This window comes from Loxodonta africana, chromosome 7 (assembly GCF_030014295.1).
Source record: "Loxodonta africana isolate mLoxAfr1 chromosome 7, mLoxAfr1.hap2, whole genome shotgun sequence".
NCBI classification, from domain to species: domain Eukaryota; kingdom Metazoa; phylum Chordata; class Mammalia; order Proboscidea; family Elephantidae; genus Loxodonta; species Loxodonta africana.
Window position 1 is genome coordinate 64,607,320 of NC_087348.1, and position 22,113 is coordinate 64,629,432.

At 38.0% G+C, this 22,113-nt stretch overlaps 2 protein-coding genes across 6 annotated transcripts in view; both read left to right on the forward strand.

Annotated features, from left to right (window-relative positions):
• The window catches only part of UEVLD (UEV and lactate/malate dehyrogenase domains), a 41,622-nt gene extending 22,391 nt beyond the window's left edge, over positions 1-19,231 (forward strand). The window contains exons 8-12 of one of the 5 annotated variants that reach the window (XM_003411975.4): positions 3,753-3,923; positions 5,906-6,079; positions 11,834-11,897; positions 13,492-13,615; positions 14,674-17,628. In XM_003411975.4, the coding sequence (XP_003412023.1) occupies positions 3,753-3,923; positions 5,906-6,079; positions 11,834-11,897; positions 13,492-13,615; positions 14,674-14,841 (701 nt within the window). In that variant the 3' untranslated portion in view covers positions 14,842-17,628. Of the gene's footprint in view, positions 1-3,752; positions 3,924-5,905; positions 6,080-11,833; positions 11,898-13,491; positions 13,616-14,673 lie in introns of those variants that run through there. The other 4 variants (XM_064288355.1, XM_010592192.3, XM_023550794.2 and 1 more) reach the window with 4 other exon arrangements.
• A 118-nt stretch (positions 19,232-19,349) lies between these two features.
• Positions 19,350-22,113, forward strand: part of TSG101 (tumor susceptibility 101) — a 45,527-nt gene continuing 42,763 nt past the window's right edge. The window contains exon 1 of the mRNA XM_003411976.4: positions 19,350-19,484. Within this exon, the coding sequence (XP_003412024.1) occupies positions 19,443-19,484 (42 nt within the window). The 5' untranslated portion in view covers positions 19,350-19,442. The remainder of the gene's footprint in view (positions 19,485-22,113) is intronic.

Genomic DNA, 22,113 nt, shown 5'->3' on the forward strand with positions numbered 1-22,113 from the left:
AAATGTTTTTAAAAAGTTATTTTCTTTACCTCATCCTTCTAATTTTTAAAAATTCTACTTTTATTTTGTAATCATGTACAAATGTTAGCATATATGTATGTGTATACATACACACACCATATTTGAGGGTATAGGTTTAAAAATACTTTACTCACAGAGATGCATGGTCAGAACTGTTGAAAGACCATTAAAATAGAGTAGACATATTTCCTAAACTTTTTCTTCCAGGTTGTAGCTGTGATCAGATTATAATATAGTTGTTTGGGCTTCCTTTGCCTTTCCTTAGATCCAGTGTATTCATTGACCATATTTTCCAAATAAAATATTGAGACCCATGGTCTAAAAAGCCTGAATGTATTAAGAACAGTGGGTCAGAAAAGTTGAAATTATACCTATATGTTATAAAAACTGGTTGTCATTTCTCCAAAGAAGATACATCAATGGCCAATAAAACTAAACCAAACCTGTTGATGTCGAGTCAATTCTGACTCATAGTGACCCCATAGGACAGAGTAGAACTGCTTCATGGGGTTTCCAAGGAGTGCCTGGTGGATTCAAACTGCCGACCTTTTGGTTAGCAGCCATAGCTTTTAACTACTACACCACCAACTAGGGTTTCCAAATGGCCAATAAGTACATGAAAATTTGCTGAACATCATTAGTCATATTAGGAAAATGCAGATTAAGACTACAGTGAGATACTACTTCACACCCACTAGGATGCTGTTATTAAAAAAAAAGAAAAGAAAATAAGTATTGGAGATGATGCGGAGAAATTGGAACCCTCATCCATTGCTGGTAAAAAAATAAAAAAAGAAAAGAAAAGAAGTATTGGAGATGATGCGGTGAAATTGGAACCCTCATCCATTGCTGGTAGGAATGTAAAATGGTATAATCACTGTGGAAAACAGTTTGGCAGTTCCTCAAAAAGGTAAACAGAGTTACCATATAACCCAGCAAGTCCACTTCTAGGTATATACCCAAGAAACTTGAGACCAGGGCCTTAGACACTTGTACACCAGTGTTCATTTCAGCATTATTTACAATAGCCAAAAGGTAGAAACAATCCAGGTGTGCATCAGCAGATGAATGGATAATACAATGTGGTATATCCATAAAAAAAAAAAAAAAAAAAAATCCATACAAAGTATTATTTAGCCATAAAGAGAAATGAAGTTCTGATACATGCTATGACATGAATGAGCCTTGAAAACATTATGCTGAGTGAAATAAGTCAGACACAAAAGACAAATACTGTATGAACCCACTTACATGAAATATCCAGAATAGGCAAATGCATAGAAACCAAAGTTCATTACCAGGAGCAGGGGTTGGAGTGGGAGGTATTGCTTAAGGAGTACTGAGTTTCTGTTTGAGGCAATAAAAAGGTTTTGGGAATAGATAGTGGTGATGGTTGCATAACACTGCAAATGTAATTAACGTCACTGAATTGTACACTTAAAAATGGTTAAAATGGCAAAGTTTAGGTTATATGTGTTTTACTACAATAAAAAGAAAAATTGGTCGTAATAGTTCTAGTAAGCCTCTGGATCCCTGAGGATATAACTCATTCATTTTCCAACTCTGGAAAGCATACAATAGTTGCTTTAATGACCCTTTTGTAGGCCTCGTGTAGAGGATCCCTTGGGGAGCTGGATATTCTCTTGTGCCTATCATTTCCAGGTACTGAAGCTCTTAAGGGACTTCTTAGCTTTTCCAAATCACTTTAGGAGACTGTTTAGTACATAGACTCTAGAGGTTGTAAGGCCATTTAGGACCTGAGGAAATTGTTTATTCCTAGGTGTCTCATTGGAGCGCTGGTGGCACAGTGGTTAAGAGCTCTGCTGCTAACCAAAGGGTCAGAAGTTTAAATCCACCAGCTGCTCCTTGGAAATCCTATAGGGCAGTTCTACTCTGTCCTATACAATTACTATGAGTCGGAATCGACTTGATGGCAACAGGGTTTTTTTTTAATGTGTCTCACTAACCATCAACAAGTATTGCTTCAGGTAATAGAAAGAAGCGAGTCCTTGAAGTAAATGTATAGCACATGGTGCCTGGTACCTAGTAGGGACTCAATTACTTGTTCAGTGTTGAATGAGTATACATCATCTTGGGACAACGCTCATGTCCACCTTATTAATTTTGGTGTTGTAAATTCCTAATATGAACCCTGGTGGCAGCAACTGAAGTGCTCAGCTGCTAACCAAAAGGTGGTGGTTCGAACACACCAGCTGCTCTGCAAGAGAAAGATGTGGCAATCTGCATCTGTAAAGATTTTACAGCCTCGGAAACCCCATAGGGCAGTTCTGCTCTGTCCTGTAGAGTTGCTATGAGTCAGAATGGACTTGACAGCAGTGGTTTTTGTTTTCATTTTTATATTCCTAATAGCACTTAATTACAATTACAAGAAGTAATTTTAAATATTACCCTAACTAACGTCCAATAAATAATCTGCTATGGCATGAAGAAGTATATTAATCATTCTGGGAAATAAAGCTCATTTGGAAATTTTAATAATAACCCATCATGACAGGCATAGATTATTGCAACTGACTGGTCATCCTAGAGTTGTACTTTGCTCTGTTTGGATTTTTTTAAATAGCTGTTAAAACGTTTTTGAGAGGATGTACATATGTACATATGAGCATGCAGATAAACATACAAACGTATACATACATATGCAAACAGTGCTGCTAGTGCATGAGGAGATTAAATTGGAAAGACACTAAGAAACTGGTAAGAATAGTTGCTTCAGGGGTAGAGAATGGGGGAACTGGTGAGAACTAGTTCATACCCATTCTTATACTTAACAGTGTATTTTTTTTATTGTGCTAAAATACATATAATATAAAATTTGCCGTTAGTGACATTTAGTACATTAATGATGGTATACAAGTATAACCACTATCTAGTCTCAGAACATTTTTATGACCCCAAAAGAAAACTCCATATCCATTAAGCAGTCACTCCTATTACCCCATTCACTTACTACAAAATACACTGTGCAGTAGAGAGTAATGTAGTTGTAAAACAGCATATGTGTGCTTCAAGATCACAGGATTGAACTCTGTAACCATCTTTTCTGAAGTTATAAAAGTTGCTTACCTGTAAGTCCTATTGAAAGAAGAGCCTAAAACCAAGGACAACAGGGCTTCAGTATAATAAAGATTTGGTTACAAATCACCCAAGACGCTTTAATTGTCAAGCCATTTTTTTCCCTTTGGAGTAGAATCCTTATTAAATAAGACCGTGCTTGGAGAGTTGCTCTGCTTGGAGAGGTCAAAGTAAAGGACCTGGAGCCCTAACACCAGCATTCTTTCCATTTCTCCCCACTTCTCCCAGATGACCTCAGATTCACTTTGAAGAAACTCTAGGACTCCTAAGCTTACAGTTTAAAAATCATAGATATAATTGATTATAGGTGCATTTTGTCTTTAGCATATTATTTATTTTCTGTTTATAAAATTATAAATTAAGTAAAAGCAGTAAGTCCTTGTTTGTAGGTTCTAGATCCTTTATTTTATCTTTAGTGCTGTCTTTCTCCCTTTCAGTGCACTTTTGCTCTTAACCCTCTTTCAGGATGCAAACCTCAGCAACTTCTGAGCTATATACTTCCTATGGAGATGGGATTGATCTGGGGGCAAATGTGCCTAAAAGTTCTCTACTTGTAGAAAAGACCTTATTGTCATGAACTAGAACTTGATTGAAACCTAGATCTTGAGCTCAGACTGTTTCTTTTCATTCATTAGATTTGTCTGCCTCTGCTCATTCCAAGGTGGTGATCCTTACAGTCAATTCTCTGGGTAGTTCTCAGTCCTATCTTGATGTGGTGCAGAGCAATGTGGATATGTTCAGAGCCCTTGTCCCAGCTCTGGGACATTATAGTCAACACGGTGTCCTGCTCGTCGCATCTCAGCCAGGTAAAAGTCTTTATTTTAAATTAATTTGATGGCCCAGTGCATCAGTAGAATTTCCATTACTGATAAAAGTAATACAATTTTGTATTATGAAGGGATCCAGCCAAACCAAACCTAACTGCCATCAATTCAATTCTGACTCAGCGACCCCAAGGTATTTCCAAGGCCGTAAATCTCTACAGAAGCAGACAGCTACATCTTTCTCCCACGAAGCTGTTGGTGGTTTCAAACTGCCAGCCTTTTGGTTAGCAGTCAATCGCTTTAACCGTTGTGCCACCGGGGGTCCTTTATAAAGGGACAGCTAGACGATATTCAGTTAAATTGCTCTTACAAGGAACGATACAGTACTTACACTTCCTGTCAACCACTTTTTTTTTTTTTTTTTTTTCAACCACTTACCTCTTTTTACTGGCATTAACTAGTAAGGTTATAGCTTCAAATTTTTTGTGTAACGAGATAAATTCAGGTTGTCAGCCATCCCTTTCTTGGTGGGAAAATGGTGCAACAGCCAGGAGAAAAATGTAACGGTTTATGTGAAAGATCTTTTGTTAGTTCTGAAGTGTCATAAATGTTAGTGAGTGATAAAGTATGTTATATTTTGTAGTTTGTGAATTGCTTTGGAACTATTTTACTTAAAAAAGAAATATTTTCCCAGAACAACTAAATGGTGCCCAGTTAACTACCACCAACTACTCTGGCAGGGATTACAATAGAGGGTCCTGGACAGAATAGGGAGAAAAATGTAGAACAAAATTCAAATTCACAAAAAATAAATAAAAACAGGCTTGCTGGTCTTACAGAGACTGGAGAAACCTCAGGAGTATGGCTCCCAGACACCCTTTTAACTCAGCATTGAAGTCACTTCTGAGGTTCAGCTGAAGATTAGACAGGTCTTTAGGGCCAGTAACAACACGTGTGAGGAACGTGCTTCATAGTTCAATCATGTATACGAGACTAATGGCTATAGCAGCCCAAAAGCAAAGACAAGAAGGCAGGAAGGGACAGGAAAACTGGACAAACGGAAACAGGGAACCCAGTGTGGAGAAGGGGAGAATGTTGACACATCGTGGGGTTGGCAGCCAGTGTCACAAAACAATCTGTGTATTAACTGTTCAAAGAGAAACTAATTTGCTTTGTACACTTTCATGTACAGCACAACTAAAAATGTTTATATATATCTTCAGAGTTAGGTGGCACTAGATCTAAACTGGTGAACGGACTTTTTAAATGCATCTAGCATACATTTGGAGCATGATATGCGGTTTACTTGTTTTCTGTGGTAGTTGAGAGACGCTCTTGTTTTCAGTTCCTGACGTCTTTTTGGCATGTAAGAAAAAAGCAATTATGTTTTTGCTCATAATGCTATACCGTATAACGGTATATGAATCAGTATTTTCATTTAAAGATAGAAATTCAGCTTATTAAAACAGATATAAAAGAAAACTTCATATGAAAAGAAATTACTGTTTTCTAGTCTTCTATACCCTGTTTTCATCCTTCTTGCTTAACTGTTCTAGGAAATTATCTATTTCCAGTCTTAACAATTTATATTTAACAGCTCCTAAAACTCATTGCCGTCAAGTTGATTCCAACTCATAGTGACCCTATAGGACAGAATAGAACTACCACAAAGAGTTTCCAAGGCTGTTACCTTCTTTACTGAAGCAAACTGCTACATCTTTCTCCTGTGGAACTGCTGGTGGGTTCGAACCACTGACCTTTAGGTTAGCAGCCAAGTGCTGAACCACTGCGCCACCAGGGTTCTTTATGTTTAACAACAAAGTTATGTAAAATCATGTTGAAATGTGGTTAGTGCTTTTAATATACATAAAAAATAAATCATACCTCATAGTGCATATTGCACCTAAGAAGAGTATTTAGAAGCACTAATATACTTATTAAAATAGTAAATATTTTGTTTGTGAGCTAGGCTAGACGTGTATGAAAAATAACCTTCATGCCTTCAATTTGCATGCACAACTTAGTGGAAATCATGACCTATGTGACGTGGAAACTGAGTGCATTTCCTGAAAGTCGAGTAATTGGAATTGGATGTAATCTGGATTCGCAGAGATTACAATATATTATTGCAAATGTTTTGAAAGCACAGACTTCAGGAAAAGAAGTCTGGGTTATCGGTGAGCAAGGAGAAGACAAAGGTGAGAACTAACATTTTATTACTTATATTGATAACCTAAATGACAGTAGTCATGGCTTTCAGGTATATATCTAGAAGTCCAGAATCATGGCCCTTAGTTGGCTTCTGTTCCACATTGACTGCCTTCTGTGGAACAGGCCCTGTATTGTAAATGGAGTCTTGAAATCTGTCATCTCATTGTATTTATAAGTTTCAGATTGGGTACGTTACTTTCTAAAATTTGTACTTTTCTGTGTCTTCTAATTTTGCCATTATAGATATGTAGTAGTTGTATAATTTTTAAGAAAATTATCTTAATAAAGTATAGCAATATTTTAAACCTGTGTAAATCTGCACTGGCTACCTAGAAAGGTCAGTGCTAGAAAGAGGCAGACTATAGAATAAACGGAAAACCTGACAGTCTGATTGAGCAGAAACACTTTTCAGGCTCCAAATGCTCCTTGTCACTAACACTAATCAATAGGACCCTGCGAAATGGTAGGGAACAAGAACTTGGAACAGATTTGTTAGAGAAAGGAATGTCTAGGGAATCAAACAAACCCAAGACCCTGAATTTTACTCTCTACTGCCATTCAAGTTCTGACCCATGTTGATCTCTTGGTTGCCTCGCTTACTGCAAATCTCCCAATTAGTTTGCCCTTCCCTCTGGTCTACCCTGTAAAAGATGCCAGACATATAATAATATTAGCCAAAACTTGCATAGTGTTTACTGGACGCTTTCACATATTAACTCAATCTTCCTAAAACAATCATTTTTTTTGAAAACTTTCACTGGTTTTCTGTGACAAAACCAATAAATTCCTTTGCTTATCCCTCAGAGAGCCCTAAAACGTAGCCCTCATCTTCCTTCCCAACTGTAGTAATGGAGGTAGCCATGTTATTATAGAGCTGGAAGAGACCCAAGGGACCATGTGTTACCTTTTGTTTTAGGGACCCAGCAGTGGATGCAGGGAAGGTTAAGAGTGACCTGCCAGGAGCCTTCAGCTTTCAGGGTCAAAGAACGACTAGAGCTTAGGTCTTGTGCCTCCTAGCCCCACCCCACAGCTTTGCTTCAGCCCACAGAGCCCTTTGGCCGCTACATTTTCCTCCCCACCTGCACGCACCCCTCCCTGCCCCTGCAGTATATCCAGGTCTCATTCTTCAAGATCTAGGTCAAGTCTCCCTTATGCTATGAAACTTGCCCTGACCACATCATTTCACAGTGATTTCTTCCTTTAAGCTAAAAGCAATTGCTGTTTATATGGTAATTAACTACATACTGTCTCATGACATTTCTTCTTTAGTTACACTGTTCTTTCTTATACAATTTGATTTTTTGTGTGTACCTTCTCCTTATTGAAAGTGTAAACAATAAGCTGTTTTTTAGTTGAAAAAGTAATCCATGTACACAGCAAACAACTGTATAGTACTAGAAGATATGTCATGAAAAATAATTCTCCCCCTATGCCAGATACTCATTCACAGAGGCAATCACAACTACCAGTTTCTTGTGTAACCTTCCAGAAATATTCTATGCATAACCTCTTGCCATCGAGTTGATTTTGAATCATAGCGACCCTATAGGACAGAATAGAACTACTACCCCATAGGGTTACCAAGGAGCAACTGGGGAATTTGAACTGCTGACTTTTGGTTAGCAACCATCTCTCTTAACCACTGTGCCACCAGGACTTCATTCTATGCATAGACAAGCATACACATGAAATACTTCATTCCTCTCCTTGTCCTTTTACTTATCAGTGTGCCTTGAAAATAATTGCATAATAACATGAGTCTCATTCATTCTCTTAAACTACTAAATATTCCATAATTTGTTTTGCCAGTCCCCTTAATAAGTTAGTTTTTGAGGAATGTACTACACATAGTGGATACACAATAAATATTGAATGAATAAGAACATTTAAAAATAAGGTTGTACTGTTTGTTTTTCAATTCTTAGAAAACAAAGGATGGTAGGAGTTGATAAATAATTCCCTACCTACCCCAACCCAGTATATCTGAGTAAAGGAAGAATATAATTTAATAGGATTTAATTGTGAGCTCTTCAGACTTACCAAAAAGCTGTTTGTGTTTGATTAAATGAGCTTTTATGACAAATGTAGGAATTCAATTCAGAAAATATTCGAGGACTTGCTTTACTTAAGGCACTGTGCTAGCTGCTATTGGAGCTACTTAGATGTGTAAGAACCAGTCCCTGTCTTTAGGAAGCTCAGTCTACTCAGGAAGTGACTGTAACAGAAGGCAGTATTGACTATGAGAGAGGTACAAGGAAAATAAGAGAAAAGCACAGGGAAAGGATATGGTAATTCTGTCTTGAGTAATCAAATGGGAACTGGAAATAGAGGGCTGTAGGTACATGTGAATTCAAATCACTTAAATATAAAAAACCCGTAAACCCGTTGCCATCGAGTCGATTCTGACTCATAGCGACCATATAGGACAGAGTGGAACTGCCCTGTAGAGTTTCCAAGGAGCGCCTAGCGGATTTGAACTGCTCACCCTTTGGTTAGCAGCCGTAACGTGTAACCACTATGCCACCAGGTTCCACTTAAATATAGTATTATTTAATATTTGACATATATAAGAGAATATATGTAATGTATATGTAAGTTTTAAAGCATAATAGAGCAAACACCCATGAATCCACACTCAATTGAAGAACTGTAACATTATCAATACCACTGAAGCTGTCTATGTGCTTCCCCCCAACTCATCTCCCTGTCTCCCGTCTAGAGTTAACCACTGTTAGATCACTTTTTATCCTGTCTGCTACTCTTGTTTCAGAGATAGTTAGATTCATGGATAGGTATGCGTACCTTGCTCCTGGAGCCAGAAATGGATCAGAGGCTCCCTCTGCAGCTTTATATGTAGACACCAGTACCCTACTTTGACTTCAGTGGAGGCCAATCACTCGTTATATTATATTGCATAAGTGACATGCCACCACGGTAATAGCAATTCTACTTTTTATTGAGTGCCTACTGTGTGTCAGGAGCCCTGGTGGCACAGTGGGTTAAGAGGTCCCCTGCTAACCAAAAGGTCGGCAGTTCGAATCCACTAGCCTCTCCTTGGAAACCCTATGGGGCATTTCTGCTCTGTCCTATAGGGTCACTGTGAGTCAGAATCAACTTGACAGCAATGGGTTTACTGTGTGTCACACTCTGTATTAAATGCTTTGCATATCTCATTTAAATTTTTCAAATACCCAATTTATTGATAAGGAAATTTATGGCTCAGTAAGGTTAAGTAATTCGCCCAAAGTTACACATCTAGTAAGGACAGAACTGAGCTTGGAACCCTAATCTGTCTGACTCCAAAGCTGTGCTTTTTCTTGCTGTGATTTAATGAGATAATTTAAAGCATTTAACACAGTGTCTAGCACAGTAAACATTCAGTAAATGATAGCTGTATTAACAGTGATCTGCAAGATGATGATGAATAAAAAAACTGTCAAAAGGATACGAAAAATCACACTTTGAAGTAAAACATTAGAATTGGGAAACAAAGTTACAAGAATAGCAGTTGTGTAAGTAAAAAAAAAAAATTCTGGGAGAGTATTTCACAGACAAATGGCAGCTACAGCCTGGGGGAGAAATCACATGACATGTAAGACCCTTTAGGATCTGCTTCCTGCTTCCCTTCCCAGCTTCATCTCCTGCCATTCTGCCAGACACTATGCTAGTCAGATGGTCAACTTGAGTTTCCGGAAAGGTTCATGCACTCTCATGCTTCCTTGCCTTTGTACCTGCTGCTTCCTCTCCCCGAATCCTCATTCACTTGGCTAACTCCTACTTACTCTTCAACACTGGGCTTGAGTGTTACCTCTCCCAGGAAACCTTCCCTAATTCTGCAGCTTAAGTTAGTGCATGCCTCTATTGTAACTATTAATCACACTATTTTATAATTGTATATTGACCTATTTGTTCCCCCGCCACACATTAAGCTCCTTGAGCTTTTAATGGCTTGTAAATGATGTTTTTAGAAATGAACAAATGTTCCTGACACCTCCTTGTGTCCAAAGGTCATTCATATCATGCCACATTGAATTAAATGGTCAGCAGAGCATATGCTGTGGAGCTATTTCAGCTGTGATGTTGAAATCCTACGTAAACTTCAGAGAACCCCTTCAAATGGCATTTCAGGAATCCAAGGACTCAACCTGAGAGCAGAGTGTTAGATCACCTGTTTTGGGCATCAGTCTTAGCTTAGGTGTAGGTGTTATATGTAATAGAAAAGAACTATCCCACAGTCATTTTTTCATTAAAATGTTTGGGGCCAGAGGATTACTGTTCTTGAAGAGCAGAACCAAAAAGATCAGAATTAATTAGGTACAATATTTGAAAAGGCTGCTTAAACAAGGATATGTATACATTTAGGAAGTCTTTAAGGGCTGGACACTAAGCAAGGAGAAAATAAGACAATTAGGTCCATCTAATCTTTATTTTTAAATTTTAATGATCGTGTCACAGCAAATTTGAACGTTGTGAAGCTTTCTCCTGCTTCCTGAACATTTCTTTTCTCATGGCTCTTAAAAAGTCAAGACTCAGGAAAGGGGAAGAATGTGATATATACATATATAAGCCACATGCCAGTAATACAATTTTCAGACTTTTTTGTCCTTCATGAGTCTTTTCTTAAACCCACTTTGACCCTTTTATTCCTCTTTCCAAGGTCTGTAAATGATGTATTTCGTTTAGCAATCATTTTTCCTGGTTTTTAAATGTATTGTGAGTATACTAATTATGTTTCAAATTTTTTAAAGAAAATAATCCATGTATAATCCTCCCTCCCAAGTAAAACTTTAAAAAATTCCTTAGTTTCTGTCCACATGTATTTTTATTTTTTATATAATGGTTTTTGGTTTTATTTTTTTCCATAACATAAAAACTTCCATGTTTTTCAACTTACTGTTGGAACATATGTTTTTCTTTCTATTACAAAATAAATTCTGGATTGTGCGCAAGGCCAGTTCTGTATTATCTTCCGTATACCCAACACTATGCTAAAGAATATGTGGGGGAGGACACAAAGGAAGGACACATGGTTCCTGCCATCCAGAAGCTTGTTAATTAGTTTGAGGAAGGGACGCATCTTGTTACACATGGTGCAGAAACCATCACCAAGTAGCCTAATTTTGAATGTGGATTTTAAACATAAGATATTCTTATACATTTGAATATATTTTTGTTTCACCTACCCATATACAGATTTATACCAAAGAATGTCTTCACACAGATGAGAAGCAAATGAATATTGGAAAGGTTTCAAAATGTTATTGGCAATTCTGATATAATTGTCAAAAAAAAAAAAAAGTCAAGCATGGTCTAAATATCCAGTTCATGAGCACAGCTTTGAATTACTGGATTGTTTTTATGAATGGTACGGGTGAGAGACAATGGGTAACCCAGAAGATGTTCTCAGAAAACAGGACCCCGCCTCTCTAACAACTGGAAATTCTTGCCCCAAATTTCTTACCTGGTGAAAGAAATTAGCCTTAGGGCAGTTCCCAGAAGAACAAATGCAAGTGCTTGCAGCATGTGAGAGCCTATTATAAGTAGCCTGCTGAGGAAAGAAAGCTTTCTACTGGAACGGTAAAATGGCTCTTGTAGAACTGTATTAATGACAGAAAATAGGGAGGAACGTTTTGAGTAGACTTAAAGTTTAATACAGGTACCTTTTGACTGCAAAAGATCATTTATTATATCTCTTCCTAAGAGAGTCATTGGCAAAATATAATTTTTCATTTCATTTTTAGTGCCCACATGGGGTGTCCAAGAAGAAGCAACGAGTCATAACTCTAAGGTGCAGCTGTCCAACAGGTAATACTGAGTGCAGATTTGCATTTATCCAACTAAAAATTATATACTTCATAGCTAACGTAACACTGTTTACATAGTGTGTACTTAACCAGGTTTATGCAAACAAAACTAGCTAGTATGGACAAAAGTACAAGGGAGCAGTGTTTTATATTCTTTGATTTCTTATCTGAAGGTAGGTCTAAGAGTGCTTTGCAGACTCTGTTTTAGATACAGGTGACATTTGAAGGGTAGAGCAGGTTCCTTACTTGCCAACAGTGATTTACTGCTTTTGTATCTAAATATCTGAGAATATTAAAAATTTCTTAATGTAGTAGAGAATTTGTACATACCATTTAAAATGTTTATTAATCACACAAATATATTTAGAAATTAGCCTAATATGAAAGAATAAGCCATATCTTATGTTCAGACAAAACAAAGTGTAGTGCACAGGTCCTTGTGTCTTTTGCCTTAATTCTGAGGCCTTCCAGGTGTCTGTGCCCCATAGGTTGAACACTACACACTATATATTTTCATGCCATTTTTGTTCCACCATCATAAATAACAGATTTACCTGCAGGGTGATTGGTGGAGATTTTTAGCTTTCTAAACTCTCAGCTTATGGTTTTTAGAATATAACAACTGGAAAGAATGTCATCTTTCTTATTGAAAAGAGTGCTGTGTGGGATAATCCATTCTAGTCTGAATCTCTGTATAATCCAGCATTCACAGTTTTTAAAAGGAAGAATTTCAGTCATTTTTGTTTAATTTACATCAACGTTTTGGTTATTTACAAAAGAAATGTATGTTTATTATAAAACTTCAAATACTGCAAATACCTATAAAGTACAAAGTGAAAATCTGGGGCAGTTCTATCCTCCAGAGACAACCACTGTTAACAGTTCCATGTCTGCTTGTCCAGAATTTTTTTTCAGTGCTTCCACAAACATATTATTATTTTTTATAATAGGTTTATGCTATTCATACTACCTTGCAACTTCTTTTCCTAATGATAAATCTTGGACATCTTTCCATATTTTACATATAAATCTACCTTATTCTTCTCAACAGCTATATGGCTTTACATTTGGTAGTGATTTAGTTAACCAGTCCCCTTTTAATGGGTTGTTTCTAAATTTTTGCTATCCTGTAACAAACAAGCTTGTATGTATATCTTTGCCCGATTGAGCATATTGCTGTAGGGTAAATTCCTAGAAGAGGAATTTCTAGATCAGGTACTAGTCCCTCTTTAAAGGCTGCATCACTTTACACTCTCAGCAGCAGTCAGGGGAATGCCTGTTTCTCTAGCCCCTCCAAAATTATCTGTCATTTTAATCTTTGCCAATTTCGATAGGCAAAACTGATATTGTTTTAATTCGTATTTAGTTATATATTAGTGGTAGTGAAATCTTCGTATGTTGTTAGGCCATTTGTATTTTCTCTCTGGGAACTGCCTATCTGGCATCAAGAAAAGCATAAATAATTATTAGATTATCTGTAGGCTTTCCTAAAAATCGTTGTGCCATAAAAATATCTAATGAATGCCTTAAACAGAATGTAAAACTAAATGTGTATATTCTGTGCATTTTCTGGATTTTTTTTTTTTGTAATCTAGAGCCATGGAACTGTTAAGGGTAAAAGGTCAAAGATCCTGGTCTGTGGGACTATCGGTAGCTGATCTGGTTGATAGTATTGTGAACAATAAAAGGAAAGTGCATTCTGTGTCAATTTTAGCAAAGGTAATTGCTATTCTCATTCTCCTATTTTTAAACTTTCATATTGTTAATATAAAACCAACAAAATTTCTGTCTTTAATGCCACTAGCTTTTAGAGTAACACTTGGAAGAGGCATATAGTCTAAGTCCTATCTTGCTTGACTATGGGGAGTCTAGACTTCTGCCAGGCTTCATCTTCCCCCTACCCCTCAACGCTCATGTAATTTTTGGAATCCCCAAGCAGTACTTATATACTTCATAAATAACTTGATCACTTGTCATTTCAGCCAGCCAACTGGTCTTCTGTAGTTCACAGTTTTCCCTTCACCACTTTACCCCAAATTTAAATTCCCTAAAGTATAGGGTCACTATGAGTTAGAATCAACTTGATGGCAATAGATTAGGGTTTTTTTTGTTTTGTTTTGTTTTAAAGTACAGGTAAAGGAGTCCTGGTGACACAGTGGTTAAGCAGTCAGGTGCTAACCAAAAGGTTGGCAGTTTGAACCCACTAATGGCTCCGTGGGAGAAAAGATCTGCTCCCATAAAGATTTCAGCCTGGGAAACCCTATGGGGTAGTTCTACTCTGACCTATAGGGTCACTGTAAGTCAGAATCAATTCAACAGCAAGCAACAACAACAAAGCACAGGTAAGATGAGGCATAAATGCTTAACTAAATTTTCTTGAAGACCTAGGAATATGAGGAGGGGAAATACAACACAGAAAGGAAAACTTAAAACAGGTACTGTGTTTGACTCCACCCAGAGCCCATGCGGTACCCTCCCTCCATCCCCAAGGAATCCACCCTGACCATCTTTTTTACTTGGCCCTCAGCCTGGTATCAGTGTTGCAGGTTCTAGCTTACTTCCTTACAAAGAGAATGTCTTTGACCAAGTCCCTTATAGCAGTTGAATTTTTGAAACAATATCTTGAATTTAGAGAAGAATGAAACAAAAGAAAAAAACTTTTAAAGTTCAATTTGTAACACTTTGTACTAGGACTAGAAAAGTAAGAAAGTATATTTAACTTTTTTTTCCCCCCCCCAACGATTCAGCTCTATTATAGTCATTATTTTTCATTTCAGGGACATTATGATATAAATAGTGAAGTGTTTTTAAGTTTGCCTTGTATCCTTGGAACCAGTGGGGTATCTGAAGTCATCAAAACCACAGTGAAAGAAGATACAGTGATGGAGAAACTCCAGGGCAGTGCATCATCAATCCATGGTGTCCAGCAGCAGTTAAAACTTTGATCCAAAAGTGCAGAGTTGCCTAAAAGGAAAGGTCATCTTATTTTGCCAACAAATACAGGGTCGAGAACTTCTGTATCCTATTACTTATTCTTAAAAACTGCTTGGTTAAGGTAGATGGCTTCTTGGTCAGCTTTGTAATTTGAATCCTTAGAGTTAGAAATGGGGATTTTAAAAAATCTAATATTCTTTGGTGTTCTCAAGATCGGTACACCATTCCTGAAACCTACAGCAGTGATACACATTCACCGGCAGTGTGCGTCATTTTAAAGTGTGCACCCTAAACTGGAAGCACATTCAGCACATTGGGAATACTTTGAAAGTGATACATTTTTAAAATAAAATTATTCTTTGGCTTTTATAATAAAAACACTAATAGCTAAAGGCCCAATATGGATTTATAAAGTTCATGCTGAGTACACATTCAAAGGATCCATAGCTTAAGGTCAGATGTGAATGTTTCTTCTGCAAAACGTAGTTGGTATTAATGGTAAAGCATTTTATTTCCTTCTTCAAATTAATTAGCTACCAAAAATGGAAAAGAATTTTACGTGCACTTTAGTGAAAGTGAAATTTCTGAATATCTAAAGACAAAGTATACTTAAATTTCCAGTGAAACTGTCCTTTCTGAAATTTTCTATAACCTCTTCCTGGGCTGTGTAAGATTTCCAACATTTCATAAACTAACTGATGTTATTAGAATGGTAGAAAAATGTGTTTTTAATAGAAATAGATTATAAATGAAAGCCAAGCAGTTTAAAGCCAAAAATATGAGGTATTCATAAACACGGTAGATCTTATGGGGGAAAGGTTGAATGGACTGATGGTTCTGAACAAATCCTTTAATCGTTAATTCCTGAAGAAATGGTTTAGAGTACATACCCTTCAGTGATGGGTCAACAGCAATATCATCATAAGTGAAAGATAGCATATTATTACTATTATAACAGGCAACTAATAGTAACAGCTAACATCAACACTTCTTACATATCTGGCACTGTCATGAGCACTTTATTATTTTATTGAGTCCTTAATAACCCAATGAGGTGTAGTGTTTGTTGTCATCCTCATTTTATAGAGGAGGAAACTGAAGTTTAAGTGCCCAAGATCTCATGGCTATTAAGTGGCACTTATCCATACAACCTGTACTTTTTCTAGGCACTAGAGGAGGGAAAAGGCCTAACAGCCTGAATAGTTATCACAGGACAGTAAAGCTGGGGTTCTGTATACTCTGGAAGAATTGCTTTCCTTCTCATATAGGGGATTACTTTTCTTTTTTAACATAGTTTTTTGAAAGATTGATTCCCTGGCTTCCCAGACTTGGGAAATTATCAGAGGGTTATACACTAAGGTAGGCATTTATTTATTTAGTCATTCATCAGGCACCACAGTAGGCACTACAGACCCAATGGTGAGTAAAACTGGCCGAGGTATAAGACCTCATGGCCCTTACATTCTAGTATGGGAAACATAGTAATCAAATAATAGCACAAATAAATGTACAACTGCAAATGTAGTAAGTACTGTGAAGAAGTCCAGCATGCTTTGAAAGCATATAGTAGGGAAATCCCAAAAGTGGTCAGGGAGACAGAAGCCAGATGGTTTATAAGGGCAAACACATCCTAGGTGGAGGGGAAACAAACCAATGTTGGTTCGTGTAATAATGGATGTTTACAATGATAAGCTTAAATCATAAAAGCATATATCCAGTATCATGTGTTTAAGAATGTGGAGAAGTATTTAATATACTTGGGAAGATTTCTACCAAAAATGACTAGGATAAAAATCTTGTACATTTGAAGAGAGAAGGATTAGTTATGTGTAATTTCACTACACAGGTAGATCTTTCTGGTGTGACTCTAACAATGTATCCTTATTGTCCTTTTGTATGTAATAGGAGAGTGAAACTGAAACAACCATTTCTTTTTTAACCTAACTGCAACATACTGTATAATAGATGAATTACCAAGAATTCACTAAAGTAACTAAAGTAATTATAAAAGGAACACATCAATAGAACAAATACTTACTGAGCACCTTCTGTTGTTCCAAGTACTGTGTCAGAATTTGAGTATCCAGAGGTGAGTAATATAGTCTTTGCCCTCTGGAAGCCCACAATATGGAATTCTCTGTATCAGATTATTTCCTTGAGTTAAGGTTAAGCATAAGCAAACATGTTGTAAGTCCTCTAAGTCAAGAAACAGTACTACCGCAACCACTACTCCACTACGATTTGGTGAGAATATGGCATTCGTGATGCGTCTATTAATTTTAATTTCTTCATCTTTCCAGAATCATGTAGTGCCTCCTCTTATGATTTTTTTAGTGCTTCTTTGATATTGTAGCAAAAATCTGTTATGTTCCTATTTACATTGTAAATAATAGTTTTCCCCAAATTTGGAAAATAATGAGTAAAATAAACTTTGGCTTTAAAATCACCTGATGATGCCTGATTTATTAAGTGGACAGAAATTTGTTCAGTTTGAGGAGAGGTTCTTTCATATAATACACACCGAAAAAAACAAGCCCACTGCCGTTGAGTTGATTCCGACACATGGTGACCCTATAGGACAGAGTAGAACTGCCCCTATAGGGTTTCCGAGGCTGTAGATCTTTGTGGAAGCAGACTGCCACATCTTTCTCCTCCAGAGCGGCTGATGATTTCGAACTGCCAACTTTTTGGTTATCAGCCGAGTGCTTTAACCACTATGCCACCAGTACTTAGGATATTTTCAGTGGCTGCAGCGCAAACGAGACTGGATTTTATCAGTTTTTTTTTAATTAAACTATTTTTAGTAAAAAAAAAAACCTTTCAAGCTTTTTAAACCTGAAATCTTCACACCCCTCCCCAATTTTTAAAAGCTGTAATTGAAAGTACTCCTGAGGAAGCTGTGGCTTTAAGAACAGTTTGAAAACAACATTGCTTTTAAGTGACAAAACAGTAGAAGCAATGGAAGAACATAAATATTCACCTATAGTTTGACTCAAGCTGTATGTTTCACATGTGTCCATATCCAAAAATGATGATACCTTTTGGGATAGTTTTATTTTTGTGTGTGTTGGCAATAATTTATGATGCTGCTTTCACATGCTTTCAATTAGGCCAACTTAGAAGGGAATCAACACCACAGCCTTGTCCTCATAAACTATCTAAAATCATCCAAACTACACTTCACATCATAAAACCCAATCTTTACCGTAAGTGACAATGTGCTTATAAAACTGACAGTGATGTGAAATAACAATGACTAAAACGTGACCTGTTGCCGTGCAGACAATTACAACTCACAGCTACCTGGTGGCATAGTGGTTAAGTTATGGCTGCTAACCAAAAGGCGGTTCAAATCCAGCAGGCACTCCCTGGAAACTCTATGGGGGCAGTTCTACTCTGTCCTATAGGGTCACTATGAGTCAGAATCAACGGCAACAGGTTTTTTAATATGTGACCCTGAAGAACTTCCATGGGTAGTAGAAATTCAATTAAGAACAAGTTCCTATTCTTGTACTACACAAGGCAATGAGGATATGAAGATCACCCTGGTCTTAAGGACTTGGACTTAGGCTAGTAAACAAATATGTTATTAATTGCTCTAGTCAGCCCTGCTTATGTTTAATAGAGCCAAATGTTGCCTAATCCTGTCTTAATCATTGGTATGTTTGAGTTCATTGTTGTGGCTATTAATGTCAGTCCACTGCATTGAGGGTTTCCTTTGTTTTCGATGGCCCTCTACCAACCGTGATGGCCTTTTCTTGCAATTGGTCTTTCCTGGTGACATGTCTAAAGTAATTGAGTCAAAGTCTTGCCATCCTTGCTTCTAAGGAACACTCTGGTTGTAAATAATTAAGTGCGAGGTAAGATGCAATCTGTACTATCACTTAATGCCTGGGCTTAAGTTCTGACTTAAAGGAAAGGTTTCCTAGAGGAGAAAAACTTACTGTGTGGACTCCTGTGAAACCAAAGCTCTGCACCTTGCCCTTGTGAACGTAGCACGAAGAGCTTTCAAGCTTAAAAAAATATCTTTAAATCCCCGATATATCAGAAACTCCAGGTATCCTCTAATGAAAGCCTCTCATTTTAGAGTTGGGGGGGGAGGGAGGAAGCCCGCGCTCTAAGTGCCCTTGACTACTCCTATCATAAGGTTAGTCAGTGGCCAAACAGTTCTCTGACTTGCAGTGCAGTGCCCTCCCACTTGATGAGTCAGTCACTAGGCTCATACTTCTTCCCCTCCCTAGACCTGTCTCCTTAGTCTAAGGGCGACTGTCAATCTTATGCAGGCCCAGACTTAGGCCTTTGGAACAGGCTTGCCCTCACCACTAGGACTGTTCCTGTCTTGCCATGTCTGCCCTACGAGGGACAGCGTTGATGAGACCCCACCCCACCGTAAGCGTCAGTCCCATATCTTGTCCACCCTTCTCCCAAGGATGGCGGCTTCGGAAGTGACGTACAGGAAGCGGAAGAGCTGTCGTGGCCGTTGACTTCCTGTTGCTAGAGGCGGGGGGGTGGGGGGCTGGCCATTTGGTGTGTGATTGTGTGGGGCGGCCTGGGGCAGCCCGGGAGTGGCTGAGCCTCTGCCTGTGGGAACGGGAGTCGCGAGGCGGCCGCCATGGCGGTGTCGGAAAGCCAGCTCAAGAAAATGGTGTCCAAGGTGAGGCCCGCGGCGCGCGGTGTCCGCTCCCTTCACCTCCTGGCCCGGTTCATCTCGGCCCAGCGAGCCTCTCCCGTGGCTCGGAACTCCCAGTGCCGTCCTTGGCAGCTTTTGGGATTCCCCCCCACCCAGCCTTGAGGCGCCTGTCGCTTTGCGCCGGAAGCCCCGATTCGAGGGCGGGGAAGGTGGGGGGCGGTGTCAGTCAACAAAGGCACGGAGTGGAGTCCGCCTGCCACCTGCCGCCCGCCGCCCGCCCTCCTCTCTTCGGGAGAGTTTGGAGCTAGCTGTGGGGCAGTATAGTTATCGTTTCAGTTTTTATAAACACAAAGAGGGGACCGTACTTAGTTCTCGATGAGGGGCAATCGTCCTCTACTCCTACTATACGGAAGTAGAGATCCGGCCCCCCGAGAATGGGGCCTTTTCAATTTCGTAATCTACTGAACTCGACCCGTGGGAGTTCAGTAACTATTGGTTGAATTGACTCAATTATAACTTCCATAGAAGCCAAAATACCAGTGTCTCACTACCCCGGGTGAAATAAATAGAATTCCATCACTATTTCAGAGACATCGTTTTGCTAAGAGTAACTATCGTTGATTGTATGCTTATTATGCGTATTTATTTGCTTTGAGCTTAAATTACAGCCCTCATAGTTCAAGACCGATGTATTTTTTTCCCCCATTTTTTTAAAAAGCAGGTAGGCTTTTTGTATGTTAAAGACGTGATTTATTTTGATCATTGCTTCAAATGTGGCACCTGACATCAGAGAGTGGAATTTTGTTCATTTCTTATTTTTGTTTGCTTTGAACAAAGGTGATTGAAATAGATACATGTGAAGGCTTTGAGAGTTGAATCTTCTTCAGTTCAACGTGTTAGCTTTGGATACTTTGTCAGAAAAAAAATGGTAGAAATCAAAGTAATTTCAGCAGTTTTCTTCGAAAAGTAGACTTTTTTTTTTTTTTTACGGTAAAATCGTTGCTATAGTCTGTGGTTGAAGAGCAAATGACCTCTAAAGAGAGAGAGAGAGTTTTTGAAATAAATCAGCATTCAGTTGTCTAGTCATAACTTCTAGGCTTCTTGATTTTCTTTTGATAAAGTAGTTATCTTCCATCGTAGAGAAGGTTTTGGGGAGCAGCAAGAAGATTGTGGCCCATGTAAAGGTCTATGTTATAACATTTATACATCACGTTAAAAAAACAAAAGCAGTATATTGTTTTCCATACTATGTGAGTGATGAGTGTCTGTTCCCTGACATTTTTGATCTTTAAATTGATAGCATAGTCGTTAAATTTTATTCCTTAACATAGATAACTAATTCAGACTTGTTTGAATCACCAGCTTTATCCACCCAATTCCAAGTAGTGTGAATTTATTTTAAAAGTATTTTAATTCGAAAGGCAGTTAACGCTTGTAAAAACTCGAGGAATGGGAAAGTGCATGTAGTAAACTTTGAACCCCCCCCCACCCCCAGTCCCAGTAATTACTTTAGCCACATTTTAAAGCACATGCATACATGTGTTTCCAGCTTTATTTTCCTTGGGTGTTTAAACGAAAGTGGGGTCATCCTTGTCATGTTCTCAAATGTATTTTTTTTTTATTCGGTAGCATATCACAGACATCCTTTGATATTAGACATACAGGTCTGCTTGTTCTGTTAAATGGCTACCTAATGTAGCCAATATGACTAGACTAATGATAGACAATTCACAATTTAGCCATTTCCCTGTTGATAGCATTTAAGCTGTTTACAGTTTTTCTACTAGCACAAATATTGCCATTTTGAACATCCTTGTACATGTATTCATCTTTGCATATTTGTGGTGTTTCTTCAGGGTAGATTTCTAGAAGTGGAATTTCTGGGTTAAAAGATATGCACATTTGAAATTTTGATTCCCATTGCTCTCAAGTTGATCCTGATCCTATAGGACAGAGTAGGACTGCCCCATAGGATTTCCAAGGCTGTAATCTTAATGGAAGCAGACGGTCACATCTTTCTCCCACAAAGCAGCTGGTGGGTTCTAACTGCCAACCTTTCAGTTAGCAGCTGAGTGCTTTAACCACTGCATCACCAGGGCTCCTTGAAATTTTGGTTATGTACTATGCAATTGCCTCCCACTCCAAAAAAAAGAAGTTAACGATTTAGTTTGAAATAATTGGATGTGAAGTGTATATATATAGATTATTAAGTTCCTTTACCATAAACTTAATTTCATTATGATGATTCAGTTTTTACAGGCATTTTTATTAAACACCACCTCTGTCCTTAGCACTGATTCACGAAAGAAAGAAGGAAAGAAAATGAAGGGGGATGCCTTTTATCCTTGAGTCATTTATAATATAGTATAGTGGTCTTTTTTCTTCCATACCACCAATAAATCTTTTTGAGAAAAACTTTGTACCTCCCCCCCACATAATTTTATCCTGTCCTAATAGTATATTTTGGAAACCCTGGTGGTATAGTGGTTAAGTGTTATGGCTGCTAACCAAAAGGCTGGCAGTTCAAATCTACCAGGTGCTCCTCAGAAACTCTATGGAGCAGTTCTACCCTACCCTATAGGGTCGCTATGAGTTGGAATCGACTTGATGGCAATGGGTTTGGTTTGGGTTTAATAGTATATTTTTATGCTTC